General features: G+C 48.5%; 1 protein-coding gene across 1 annotated transcript; it reads right to left on the bottom strand.

Moving 5' to 3' along the window:
* Nucleotides 1-29: 29 nt before the first annotated feature.
* On the bottom strand, nt 30-9,255 carry GIMAP6 (GTPase, IMAP family member 6). Its single transcript, XM_036246560.1, has 3 exons — nt 8,937-9,255; nt 7,128-7,212; nt 30-2,877 (listed from the first exon to the last, which is right to left on the bottom strand). Exons 1-3 carry the CDS (start codon nt 9,063-9,065, stop codon nt 2,084-2,086), a joined length of 1,008 nt encoding a protein of 335 aa, XP_036102453.1. The 5' UTR covers nt 9,066-9,255; the 3' UTR covers nt 30-2,083.
* Nucleotides 9,256-13,558: the final 4,303 nt, after the last annotated feature.

Genomic DNA, 13,558 nt, shown 5'->3' with positions numbered 1-13,558 from the left:
CAAACCCAACCGGGACCAGAGACAAACTGCAACCGAGGTACATGCCTTAGCAGGAACCGAACCTGGGACTCTCTGGTCCATGGGCCAACGTTCTAATTGTTTAGCCAATATGGCCAGGGCAGAATAATCAGACTTTCAATTGAATCACCAATGCCAGTGTAGATAAGTGTCACTGTAATTCATGCTGTTTCCAGAAAGTATTCAAATAACAGTAACAGGACTATTCAAACAGAGCCAGTCTATTGCTATTGACTAGATCAGTGATGTGCCCCTGTTTGAACTGGGAATGGCTCCTGGCCATGGGGCAGTAACACACGGTGCAGCACTCAGCTCACATGTATTTCTATTGAAAGGACAAAGCTGTGTTTCCTGGTGAAGTATTTGATACCCCTCCAGTTGTAACATTTACGTTAAAGTTAGTTACAGGTAGATAAAATACAAGGATCTGTTTCTAGAAAACACCAGCTACATTTCAAGTGCTTCATAGCCTTTAGTGGCTGGGGGCTACCATATTGGATTCTGCAATTCCTAGAAGACACTCAAATATTTGGAAATTAAGGCCATACTTCTAAATAATCCATGAGTGAAAACAGACATCACAAAGATTACATAAAATGTTTCAGCCTTAATGATAGTGAAAGTGGAATATACAAAACTTTGTAAGATGGACATAAATATGCATAGAGGGAAATTTTATAGCTTTCTAGCCATATGGTAGAAAGAAGAATTTTCAATAGTTTAAAGGGTCTTGTGGGTGATAAGCTGGTAGAGACTCTGGATGTCATTATCTTCTGAAGGACACTGAGTTGTTTAGTCACTTAAGCTGGAACTTTATCTACAGGCACGTCCCATTGACATTGGGAAGGCTGGATTTAGGTGTCATTAGCCAGGGTTGCTCCAATTCTGTTCTTGCTCCAGGCAAATCCCTTACCTCGGGTTCTTTTCACTCCTACAGGGAGCCTCTGGGATTTCAGTGAAATAGGTGGTGGACTGGGGTCTCCAGTTCTGTCCATGCTGCTATGCTTTGCTGACTTCCTCTTCCTGCCCTCCAGACAGTTTTCTCCTGGACATTGGAATGTTCAAATCCTGGCTCAGCCAAAGATTGGAGCTGCGTTTACATGCACACTTTCTATAGCCCCAACCCCTCTAAGGTTCTGTTTTTTGGGGGCGTTCCCCATCCATTTCTACCTGCTCCTGCCTCCCCAGGACTCCACGCACCCTCTCTCTGGATGCTGGGAATTCCTGCTGAGGCTATTCCTGTGTCCCCAGGGCAGGAAGTGCTCTCAGGGGAAAACCACACAAACGTGGCAGCAGTGTGGTCCCTTATCGTGACCACAGGAATTGACTAAGGATCGAGTCCCCAGGTGTCTGTCTTTGGTCACTTCCCAGGGCCTTCAAACAGTGGCTTCACAGTTGTTGTTCTCTATTATCTGCACAGTTCATCCGTGTTATTGCAGGAGAATTGGGAGCTGGGAACCTCCTGTGTGACCTTCCTCAACTGACCTGATCCCAGGGAGGAAAGGGCCTGTCCTCACTGGGCTCTTCAAACTGCACAATGCCCGTTGTTCACGCTTTCCTCCAGTGTTGAGATCATTATGGAAAATGACAAATTGTAAAGTTCACTATTTTCACAGCCTGGGCCAAGACAACCCTCCCCCATACATGCCCCCGCCCACACGACGTCTTCCTTCCTTTCCACAGGCCCTGGAGCTTCCAGCCCTGCCCACACCTGCCTTCCCAGCTCTCTGAGCTCAAGGGAGTGACCACAGTGGACAGTGCCTGTCGCTCCTCCTGAAAGGTCATGGGGACATCTTTCCTGACTTTAGTAATGAAGGAGAGAAAACACCAAGTCTGATGTAATTAAAAACAACTCCTTTAGAATTTCTACGGAATGATAGGTTTTGAGGACCTGATGGGAGCTGGAAACTCTCGAACTCACACCCTCAGCACTCCAGACACCGACCTGGAGCCTGGCATGGTCAGCGATCATGAAATGGAGAGGACAAGTGACAGGCTGGAAGCTGGACACAGGGCTGAGGGAGGCTCTCAGGAAGCAATGCTCCTCTCTGGAGCGAGCATTCGCTCAGATGAGCGCCCCCTTCAGGAGACGCTTGTGAGCCTCCTCAGATTCCTTCTGGACCCTGCGCAGGTCCTCCAGCCCGTCCTCCCCACTGGGCCCTTCCTCAGAGGCTCGCCCCTGGAATATCGGCCTCCCCTGCACTTCTGTGCTCAGCGGGCTTTGCTGGGCACACTGGTAAGCCCTGTTGCTGTAACGCCGGCCTTCGTTTTCCCACAGCACGGCCTCAATTTTCATCATGAGCTCCTCCAGCTGGGCCTCCTGCTCCGCCCCCTGTGCCCTGTTGTTGAAGCCACAGTGGCGCCGCTCACACAACACGTCCAGCTTGGCCAGCTCCCGGTTGTCCGTCTCTTTCACATACTCGTCCAGGGAGCCACCATCCAGGTCTTCCTTCCGGGTGAACACCAGGATGGTGTAGGCCAGGATGCCCACTCCAAAGACCTCCTGGAGGCGCCTGACCACCTCCTGGTCCTCTTTTGTGTACCGGCCCAGCTGTGTCACCAGGAGCACCGCGTGTGGCCCTGGAGAGGAGAAGGAGATGGCTTCACAGGAGCCCCGAGTTGCCACTTCCTGGGACAATGAAGGGGACAAGAAATCAGGGGTGTCGATCACCTCGATTTCCTTCTCGGCCCACTCTCGGCTCCCCCTCTGGAAGGTCTGGGTCAGGGGTCGACTGCTGAGCTTAGACTCAAATGCATCCCGGCCAAGGATGCTGTTTCCTATTGCGCTTTTCCCACTTCCGGTTTTCCCCACCAGCATGAGCCTCAGCCTCTGTGGGGTCTGCTTCTTCTCTCTCAGATCTAGAAGTGTCAAGATAAAGCAGAGCAATTGCAGTTAGACCCATGATTCCCATTTGGCCTAATCAGAGGCCTCACCCCAGAATACGCTCCATGACCTCAGGGCAGATTGTCCTTGAACAAGGGACAAAGATGAACATCTGCACCTGAGACCTGCCCTGGGCCCACATTCCTCTCTTTTTAAAAAACTTTTATATTGTGGTAAAATACATGTAACATAAAGGTAACAGCTTGACCAGTGTCAGGTTACAATTCAGTGGCTCTGGGTGCCTTACGCTGCTGTGCTATCATCATTCTTAAGCACCCCAATAATTGTCTCATCACCCCACATGGAAACTCTGTCCCCATAAAACAATAACTCCCCAATCCTCCCTCTCCCGACCCCTGCTCACCACCACTCTCCCTTCTCCCTCGGTGAATTTTTTTATCCTCACCCGAGGACATTTTTTTTTTTTTTGATATTTTGTTCAGATAGAGTGGGAGGGAGAGAGAGAGAGAGAAACATCGACGTGAAAGGGACACATCGAGTGGTCGCCTCCCACACGACCCAACCTGGGCCGGGGACAAACTGCAACCGAGGTACATGCCCTTAGCGGGAACCGAACCTGGGACTCTCTGGACCGCAGGCCGACGCTCTAACCGCTGAGCCAAACCAGCCAGGGCTCCCTCGGTGAATTTTACTGTTCTGGGGACATCACATAACTGGGTTCCTGCAAATTTTACTTTGTTATCTGTTTTTTTCACCTGGCCCAGTGTTTTCAAGTGTCCCCCACACTGTAGCGTGTGTCAGATTTTCCTTCTTCTTCAAAGCTGAATAATATCCCATTGCACGGATGGACTACATGTTGCTTATTCCTATCTCTGGGCTCGAGTTGTTTTCCCCGTTTGCTATTGTGACTGATGGTGCTCTGCACACAAGTGCACATGTACCTCTTGGAGCCCCTGCTCTGAATTCTGGAGGAGCACGTACTCAGGAGTGGTGTTGATGCGCAATATGGTAGAATACCACACTCTTTCTTTTTATCCTCAGTAGAGGACATTTTTGCATTTATCTTCAGATAGAGTGAGAGGGAGAGAGGGAGGAAGAGAGAGAGAGAAACATCGATGCGAGAGAGACATTGACTGGTTGCCACCCACACAGCCCCACCTGAGGCCGGGGACAAACTGCAACAAAGGTAAGTACCCTTAGTGGGAACTAAACCCAGGTCTCTCTGGTCCATGGGCTGACGCTCTAATTACTGAGCGAAACTGGCCAGGGCTGGAATACCACATTATGTTTAGGTTTCAAAACTTCTTCCCAGGGTCACCAGTGGTCACCCAGCTGGAAATCAGCTAGTGCACACCAAATAAATCACTCAAGCCCTGAAGAACATTTTATATTATTTTCATTTTTATTTACTTTTTATCCTTATTCAAGGATGTTTTTCCATTGTTTGGTCAGATTGAGAGGGAGGCAGAAAGAGGAAGAGAGAGAGGGAGAGGGAGAGAGAAACTTTGACATGAAAGGGACACATCGAGTGGCTGTCTCCCGCATGACCCAAACAGGGCTGGGGACAAACTTCAACTGAGGTATGTGCCCTTAGTGGGAATCGAATCTGGATCTCTCTGGACCACAGGCCAACGCTCTAACTGCTGAACGAAACTGGCCATGGAACTGAAGAGCATTTTAAAGGAACATTTAACTTTGATTGTCGTGAGAAAGGGAAAACCACGTGTCTGCTCTTGTATTGGTAGTTTTCCCATCCAGTGTACTGGTATGGCTTTCTCCCAGTGCCTCAGGCCTCTGAAGTTCACACAGTAAAGAAACAAAACAAGGAGACTTTCGGTCAAGATGGGTGCGTAGGTAACCACAATATCATGTCCTCCCACAACCACATCAAAATTACAACTCAATTACAGAACCATCATTCAAAAACACCTGAAACCAAGCTGAATGAAAATCCTACAACTATGAAATTAATGAAGCAGCCTCACCAAGACTGCAATCAAGACTCAATTATAACAGAAGGTTGTAAAATCCACATAAGGAGTACATCTTGCGGGCACAGCTGAGAGACTGGGGAGGCTGGGCCACTGGACCCGACATGACACCTACTACAATAGGCGACCCTAGGAAGCTCAGGAGATTTAGCAATTCTACCTAATAAATGAAAACAAACACAGGTAGGCAGCCATAATGAGGAGACAAAGAAACAGGTCCCAAATGAAAGAATGGAACAAAACTCCAGAAAAAGAACTAAACGAAATGATGATAAGCAATTGAACAGCTGCAGAATTCAAAACACTGCTCATAAGGATGCTCAATGAGCTTGGTGAGAACTGCAAGGACATTAGTGAGGGCCTTAAGAGCATAAAAAGGACCAGTCAGAAATGAAGGAGGCACTAACTGAAATAAAAAAATAATTTACAGAGATTCAATAGTAGAGTAGGTAAAGCCAAGAAGCAAACCATTGATCTGAAACATAAGGAAGCAAAAAACACTCAATCAGAACAGCAGAAATGAAAGAGAATCCAAAAAAATGAGGATAGTGTAAGGAGTCTCTGGGACAACTTCATGGGTGCCAACATTCGCATCATAAGGGTGCCTGAAGGAGAACAGAGAGAGCAGGAAATTGAAAAACTATTTTAAACAATGACAGAAAACTTCCCTAACTTGGTGAAGAAAACAGACATTCAAGTCCAGAAAGCACAGAGTCCCAAACAAGGTGAACCCCAAAAGGCTCACACCAAGACACATAATCATCAAAATGCAAGAAGTTCAAGACAAAGAGAGAATCTTAAAGGCAGCAAGAGAAAAGCAGTTAGTTACCTTCAAGAGAGCTCCTATAAGAATGTCAGCTGATTTTATAAACAAAACTTTGCAGGCCAGAAGGGATTGGCAAGCAATATTCAGGGTGATGAAAAGCAAAAACCTACCATGAAGATTACTGTACCCTGCAAAGTTATCATTTAAAATGGATGGACATATCAAGAGTTTCCCAGACAAGAAAAAGTTAAAGGAGTTCATCACCACCAAACCATTATTATATGAAATGTTGAAAGGTTTTCTTGAAGAAAAACAAGATAAAAAATATGAACAAATAAAATGCTAATAAATAGAAACCTGTTGACAGTTAAATCTACAAACAAAATGAAGAAACAGAACTGTAACATTGTCATAGATATAGAGAACAATTTGTTGTGTACCAGATGGGATGCAGGTTGGCGAAATGGGTGAAAATGTGAAGGGATTAAGAAGTACAAATTGGTTGTTAGACTGACAAACCTCAAAGGAAAGGGAGGTGAGAAGAAATAAACCAAAGAACTTATATGCATATATGTATAACCAATGGACACAGACAACAGTGTGGGGAAAGGCAGGAGGAAGGTAGGAGTGGGGAGGAGGGGCTCAATAGGGGAAAAAGGAGAAATATCTGTAATACATTCAACAATCAAGATACTTTTTTTTTTTATCCTCACCGGAGGACATTTTTCCATTTTTTGCTCACGTAGAGTGGGAGGGAGAGAGAGGAACAGAGAGAGAGAGAAACATCGATGTGAAAGGGACACATTGAGTGGCTGCCACCCGCACAACCGACCAGGGCCGGGGACAAACTGCAACCGAGGTACGCGCCCTTAGCGGGAACCGAACCCGGGTCTCTCAGGACCGCAGGCCGACGCTCTCACCGCTGAGCCAAACCGGCCAGGGCTCAAGATACTTTTTTTAAGGAAAAGAAAAAAAAACATTCATGTTCTAGTATGTAGTGAATATCAAGTGATTTCTTCTTGCCAGGAAAAGGGAGGGTTGCCTGCTCTCCCAAACTCTGTGTCCTGGCTGGATGATAAAGTTGAGCCCTGACCTTGATGCAGTAGCTTTTGGGGGAGAACCCCTTGAGAAGGTCCAGCCCAGTTCTGAGGCTGCCACTGGTTACAGGGTGCTTTGCACCCCTCCCACCCCTCAGCGCCCACAACTGAGCCAGCCAAGTGCCCACATGAAGTCTGTTGTTAGTAAAGCCTCTGCCCAGGTGAGTGGTCTCTTCACACCCACCTTCCCGAGGGCATGATGGTGCTCTGTCTCTCCTCCCCTTTCCCATTGTGCCTGTCGGGGGGGGGGGGGGACTGCGACTCTGTTTTGGTGGGTAAGCAGCGCCCCCGCCCCAAGGACCCTGTGCTGTTGGAAGCTCTGTGTGAGCCTCTCCAGGAACACCCTGCACAGCACAGGGTGCCCCCCTGCCCCGCTCTCTCAGGTCCCCCAGCCTGAGCAGTCCTTTTACCTCCTGACACGTCTTGTTCAGGATTCTGGGACAGCGCTCCTGTGGGACAGTTGTGGTCAATCAGCTTGAATTCTTCTTTCTCCACCTAAAAAACAGTACGTCTGAGTGACTCCAGTGGAGCTGCAGAGGCCCCTGGCTGTGCCTGTCTCTGGCCAGGAGGGTTGTACATTGCTTTGGGGCGGGGGCCTGAGTGAGGAGAGAGGAGGAAGGTCTTAGACCCTCTCTACCTCCTTTAGGGACCTGTGTCTCTCCCGGCCTCTTGTCTCCCTGTCTCTGTCTGCTCTGTGGTCTCCATGGTGAGTCTTAGCGATGGCATGGAGAAGGTGCCGTGGGCCTGCAGCCTGAGCAGGGCCCAGGAGCTGTTCTGTGAGGAGGAGAAAGGGGCAGAGGCAAAGAGGCAGGTGTGGCACAGTGTCCAGGGTCCTGGGAAGACCCGTCCAGATGTGCAGGAGGGCGCGAGCAGTAAGCTGTGGGGAGGGGCCGGTGGGGTGGGATTGGGGTCCTGGTGCCAGGATGGTCCCTGAGAAAGACCTGGCAGTGAGGATGTCAGAGGGCTGAGAGGTGGGGGCCAGGTGCCATGGTGAGGAGGCCAATAGCCTGGCACAGGAACTTCATGGCACGGGGACAGTGCTGCTAAGAGCCAGGACACCGCATGCCCATTTCCGGGGCCATCAGGCAGCGTGGTCACATTGCCTGTGCCTCAGAGTCCCTTAAGTGTGAACGCTTTGCCACAACTAGATGTCCCTGTGGTCCCTGGGACATTCCAATGCATTTTAATGCATTTTCTAGAGCAAGTCCTAATCTGCAAACAGGTCATGTCACCCCACCTGCCATCATCCTTGTGGGGAGAGGGCCGTGCACCCTGCTGCCACCCACACTGCCTAGGGACTAAGGGTTCCCTGTGCAGGAGCCCATCCTTGCTGGTCTGCTCCACCTCCTCTGTGGTCTTGGAAGGAGAGCAGAAGGCCCCGGACTGTGGGCCAGGACATGCAGGGCCGTGGGAGGCAGCAGGCAGGGACCGGCTCCAGGGGAAGGCTCTGGGGTGTGGGGACACCTGACTTCCGGCCTCCATGGATCCTGCCCTGAGCAGTGCCCACCTCTTTACCACCCTCTGTAGTTTGTCTCCGACACAACACAGAGCAGATTATCCCCTGTGTTTCTCCGCAGGAAAGTGAAACTCAGGGAGCCTCTGCCCCAGGATTAAGTGAGAAGTTGGGGGCAGGGCACCAAGGGTACAAGGTTCTCCTGATGTTTAGTCACAGCTCTTTGTATATACCACATGCACACACACACAGACACACCTCTCACACATACAGCCCCAAACACAATACACAGATGCACACACACAGCACTGTCACATATATGACACACCTCCCACACATATATTCTCAACACAACATACAGACTCACACACACACAAACACAGACACACAGCACTTCCACAGACATGACACACCTCTCACACATACAGCCCCCAAAACAACACACACTCACACACACACACACACACAGTTTATGTCCCTCAGACATAAACACCTCTCACACATATAGCCCCAAACACAACACACAGACACACACACACACACACAGTGCTCCCTCAGACATAAACACCTCTCAAACATATAGCCCCAAACACAACACACAAACACACACACACATAGCACTCCCTCAGACACAAACACCACTCAGATATAGCCCCAAACACAACACACACACACACACACACACACACACACACAGTGCTCCCTCAGGCACAAACACCTCTCACACATACAGGCCCAAACAACACACAGACACTCTGGAACATACCCTGTGCTCCTGCGAGTTCTCGGTTTCTCCTTCTGGAGCCGACTTATCGCAGGGTCCCGGGGGCCCTGTCTGGACCCAGGAGAAGAGAGCATCTCGGGCATAGGAACAGTAGGAGAACACTGCTTGCATGGTTCAGCAGGTGTGGTGGAAGCGGGGCTCAGGGAGCCTCCGGGAGGAGCAGGCCTGCTGTGAGGTGGAGAAGCAGGAAGTGGGTGGGTTCACCAGGCCAGGCCCCAGAGGCAGGGCCCAGTGTTCACACTCTGTCTGCAGCCTGGGCCACAGGAACAGGAAAAGCGAGATCACGGGGCTGCTATTGTTTTCCTCCTGACCTGGCACAACTGGCACTCAGAAACTGAAGAAAAGGCACAGTGCCCTGCTCGATGTGGCGCAGTGGTTAGGGTGTCCACTTGTGCACCAACAGGTCATGGGTTTGATTTTTGTAAAGGGCACTTACCTGGGTTGTGGGTTCATTCCCGGCCCCTCGGGGCATAGCTGAGAGGCAACCCATCTATGTGTCTCTCTCACATAGCCGTTTGTTTGTTTTTTTTCTCTCTCTCCCTCCTTCCCTCTCTTCTACTCTAAAAATCAGGGGAGGGTGAGGACCAAAAAATAAAAAGGCAGCAGACCCTTCAGAAAATGTTCTGCTGTGGCAGCTGTTTTCAACCTGTTTCACCACGTTGCACAGAAAGGAATTACAAGCAATGTACTTGTTGCCAGTGTGACAAAAACAGGTATACTTTTGATTCATCTACAGGGGACGGCTGTTGCTGTGTTGGCAGTTGTCAGTTTTATTTGATAGTCTCAGGGAAAGGTCCGGCCCTGAGGGAGTGGTCAGGTAGGCATGTCTTAAGTTCCTGCTGCACGCAGGTGGAACATCTCTGCTCTAGAACGGCCACTGCCTGAGCTATTCTACCCTTCTCATCATGACGGAAATTCACTGGATCTTTTCTTCCCCTAAGTCATCCTCCCTTTAAATACTTCCTCTCAGGACAAGGCCTTGCACTTGAACTCAGACACTGGCTCTTCCTGAGTCCTGATCCGCCTGTCTTCACAAAGAAATTGTGCACCAGCTCCCCTGGGGCTCCAGGTTGCTGACTAGATCCTGGGACCACTAACTCAATAACCACACAAGCCAATTCCTTATAGTCAATCATGTGAGCCAATTCTTTATGACAATGAATATTCCTTATAATAACATCTCTTCACATATGTGCGCGCACACCCACATATTCTGCACCTGGATTTCCCAAACCTGTGTCCCATCTGAGTGGTTCTGATGTTTGCTGTGTGTCTTTTTCTTGCTGGTCAGCATGCCCTGTTGTGCTGCAAGCTGGGTGTGGGGTACCAGCCCCTAGGAACGGAAGTGAATGGGCCTGTAGAGTTCTGTCTCACCTGTCGTCTGTGGGTTTCCCTCAGGACCTCCTTTTTTAGAGCTTTCAAAATGTTATTTGTTTATCATTTTTCAGATGCAGTTGACAGTCAATATGATCCAAGTGTCAGGGGTACAGCTTAATGTACCTTATGAAGTGATCCCCGGGTAATTGCGGTGTGCACCTGCACCGTCCGAAGTGTGGGCGGTATTGTTGAGCACCCTCCCTGTGCCATACGTTACACCCGTGACTGCTTTGGGCCTGGCAGTCTGTGCCCTTGGAAGGGCTCCTTCTTACACAGGGTTTATCTCAGACCCTGTGGTGGTGTCAGGCGCGAGGCGGGAAGCTCGGTCCTGGAATCAAATCTCACTGGGCTGTGAGCATCACAGGGTTGGTTTGATTATTGGTTTGTTTTTAGCTCCCCCACGCTTGCTTGTTTGAGGTGACACAGGCTAAATGGGGTCACTTCCCGGCCTTTCCAACTCATTTTATTACCGTGTCCTGCTTTCTTTTCTGTGCTCTGGCCTTGACTGTCCCCCTTCGGTCACTTGAATGCCTTGTCCAGTCCTTCACTCTGGAGAAGCTGTGAAGGGATGGAGCCAAAACGTTCCTCAGGGAGTGTTTCTATCATAAAAAGATTTTTATAAAAGGATTTTGATAAACACATTGGAGGTTTACCATTTTGACACGTAACACTATTTTACATGCTCTTTCCCGAAGGAATTGGTTATGTGTTGCCCAGCGACTTTCCGATCCTTGAGAGATGGCATATACAATGGCGGTCCCACAAGATGACACTGGGTGCACAGGTCTGGTGGCCTAGAGCCACGACACTTGTGGTAATGGGGCAGTGCATGCATTGCTCTCGTGTTTCTGTGAGGGGTGTACACAAAATCACTGCACTGTGTATAAACGTGCTGTGCACTGTGTATAAACGTGCTGTGTACTGTATTTTTACTGTCTCTTTTCTATGTTTAGATACACAAGTCCTTACCATGGTGTTACAGTTGCCTTTGGTACTCAGTCAGTAACATGCCACAGAGGCTTGTAATCCAGAGCCTTAGGCTACACCATACAACTTAGGTGTGCAGTAGGCTGTACCGTCCAGCTTTGTATAAGTGCACACACTCTATGATGTTTGCACCATGACAAAATCACCTAGGTATGCACTTCTCAAAATGCACCTATTGTTAAGTGATGCATTATTGTATAACCCAAATCATTAAAGACAAAGAAATTGCATGTACATCAAACATAAAGATAGATGTAAAAGTATCATTACCTGGGAAATCAAGAAAATAACCTAACAGGCTTTGTGTAGAAATGTCAACATTAAATAAAAATCATATAAGTTAACTAACATATAAACAATAGCCCAGTAAGTATAACTTATGATTTAAAAATAATAACAAAACTAAAATGTCTAGGGATACACCAATTGTGTAAAAACATCTATATGGAGAAAACTTTAAGAAACGTCTGAGGATGTGGAGTAAACAACTCTCACCTAACACTTCTGAGAGTGTGAATTGGCCGAATCGCTTTGGGAAACGGTAGTAGCTCTGCCTCTGTTCTCTTCATAACAGGACACAATGGAAACTGGGCTCATTAACCAGACTGTGACTGGAATATCACATTGGGGAGAAACATACCTAGACTCTGGATGTCAGCAGAAAGCTTTAAGGAATTGGGATTGATTTTGGAAGCGGATCAAAGCCCCTTGGAGAAGCAGCCTTGGAGCTTGCACATTTACATGGTTCATGGCCTCCTTCTAGGTGAGGAACTAAGGCTGCTTTCCTGGGAGACGGCCGAGAAAGAACCTCAAACTATTTTGAGGAACCTTGAGAACTTGAGGAATTCACCCAAGTCTGTAGGTATCACAGGCAAAACCTGATGGCAACTGTGGCTCGGCTTCTATGCCCTGAGTGGCTAATTCAACCTCAGTCTGGAGATTCCTTATGCGGTTCCAGCAGATTCAGAGGAGCCTCTGGGATTCACTGCCCTTCTTCCTGTGTTTATGCAAATAATCAGGCCGAACTGAAACTAGAATAATGTAGCAACTAAGTTGGTCTTCATTTGGCTCTTTTGATGAAAATAAGGGTGACTGTAGGGAGAGAAGCTGTGTTTGTATGGGATACATTAGACTTTAATCCAGTTGGTTGTATTACTGAAACATCTCCTGAGCTTTGCAATTACAAAGTGAAGCCAAAGACATTCTTGAAACAATCTCAGTAATGGATACTTGCCAGGATGGTACTTTCACTGGACCATGTGTCATAATTCTTGTTATTCTGGTGACTTGTTTCCACCAGGGTAAGAGCCCTACTCACACTTCAGGATGACTGCCGCCTGCAGACCTAGACACCATTGCCACCTCCTTCTATGTCCAGACCTCAAGGGCCCTCTGGCAGAGAGCAAGGATCACTTGGCTCAGAAGGAAAAAGTGGGCCCTGTTCAGCAGGTAGCAGCAACAGGAGGGATCTTGTACCCCTATTCACTTAAGGATTTCAGAGCCAAGAGTCCTTGGGTGGGTCAGGGAGAGATAGTAGGTAGTGGGAGGGCATGAGCAGAGCAGGAAAGATGGGCCAAGTGCAGAAAGTCACCAAGGTTGAGAGCCCCGGTGCCTGGCAACAGGAAAAACCACAAGTCCTAGCAGGACCACTCGTTAAGCATTAACCCTCGGAAGTGACATCTAGGCCTAAACTGAGGTTCAGCTCCAGGCCCAGAAAAGCAGCAAGTCTAAGCAGAGTGATGCCATGGATGACATAAGGATTCTCTGCATTGACTAATGACCCTCTGCCTGGGTGCTAACCAATCAGCTGAGACCATGACCCTGAAGAGATGCACCTGCCAAGCTGATGAATATTCTATTGGGATTCTCCCCTGAGACCTCAGATAAAACCCCTCAGGCTCTCAACATGGAACACACCTTTGCCTGTTCCCACCCTTTTCTTTCATCTCCCACGGTTTCTCTCCGGACTCCCTGACTCACCCCTGAGCTCCCAGGGTCCTTCTTTTGCTTGTGTGACTTGTTTCCTGAGCTGGTTCCTAGACAGCTCATTCTCTTGCTCTTGTCTCTCCAAGTAGACTCTTTTTTATCATTTGAGTCTTGGGTTTGAATTCTCTTAGCCAGAACTTAGCCAGTCAGGTACCGACTGCACTTAACTGAGGTCTCACACCTGGTGCCATTTTAACTGCTAATATTATGACATTTCCATTCTGATCATCAGAATGTGCTGCCAATCATTTGAA

Source organism: Molossus molossus, unplaced genomic scaffold (genome assembly GCF_014108415.1).
Source record: "Molossus molossus isolate mMolMol1 unplaced genomic scaffold, mMolMol1.p scaffold_m16_p_7, whole genome shotgun sequence".
Lineage (NCBI taxonomy): Eukaryota > Metazoa > Chordata > Mammalia > Chiroptera > Molossidae > Molossus > Molossus molossus.
Note: the sequence above shows the minus strand (reverse complement) of the source record. Positions and strands in the feature narration are given on the sequence as shown.

What these genes read in the sequence shown, in the direction of transcription:
- GIMAP6 (XM_036246560.1), bottom strand. Translation starts at nt 9,065, where the DNA reads ATGCAAGCAGTGTTCTCCTACTGTTCCTATGCCCGAGATGCTCTCTTC. An exon ending in AGAACTCGCAGGAGCACAGG is followed by an intron (nt 7,213 to 8,936) that starts GTATGTTCCAGA and finishes ACTGTTTTTTAG; the next exon opens with GTGGAGAAAGAAGAATTCAA. An exon ending in TGAACAAGACGTGTCAGGAG is followed by an intron (nt 2,878 to 7,127) that starts GTAAAAGGACTG and finishes TGACACTTCTAG; the next exon opens with ATCTGAGAGAGAAGAAGCAG.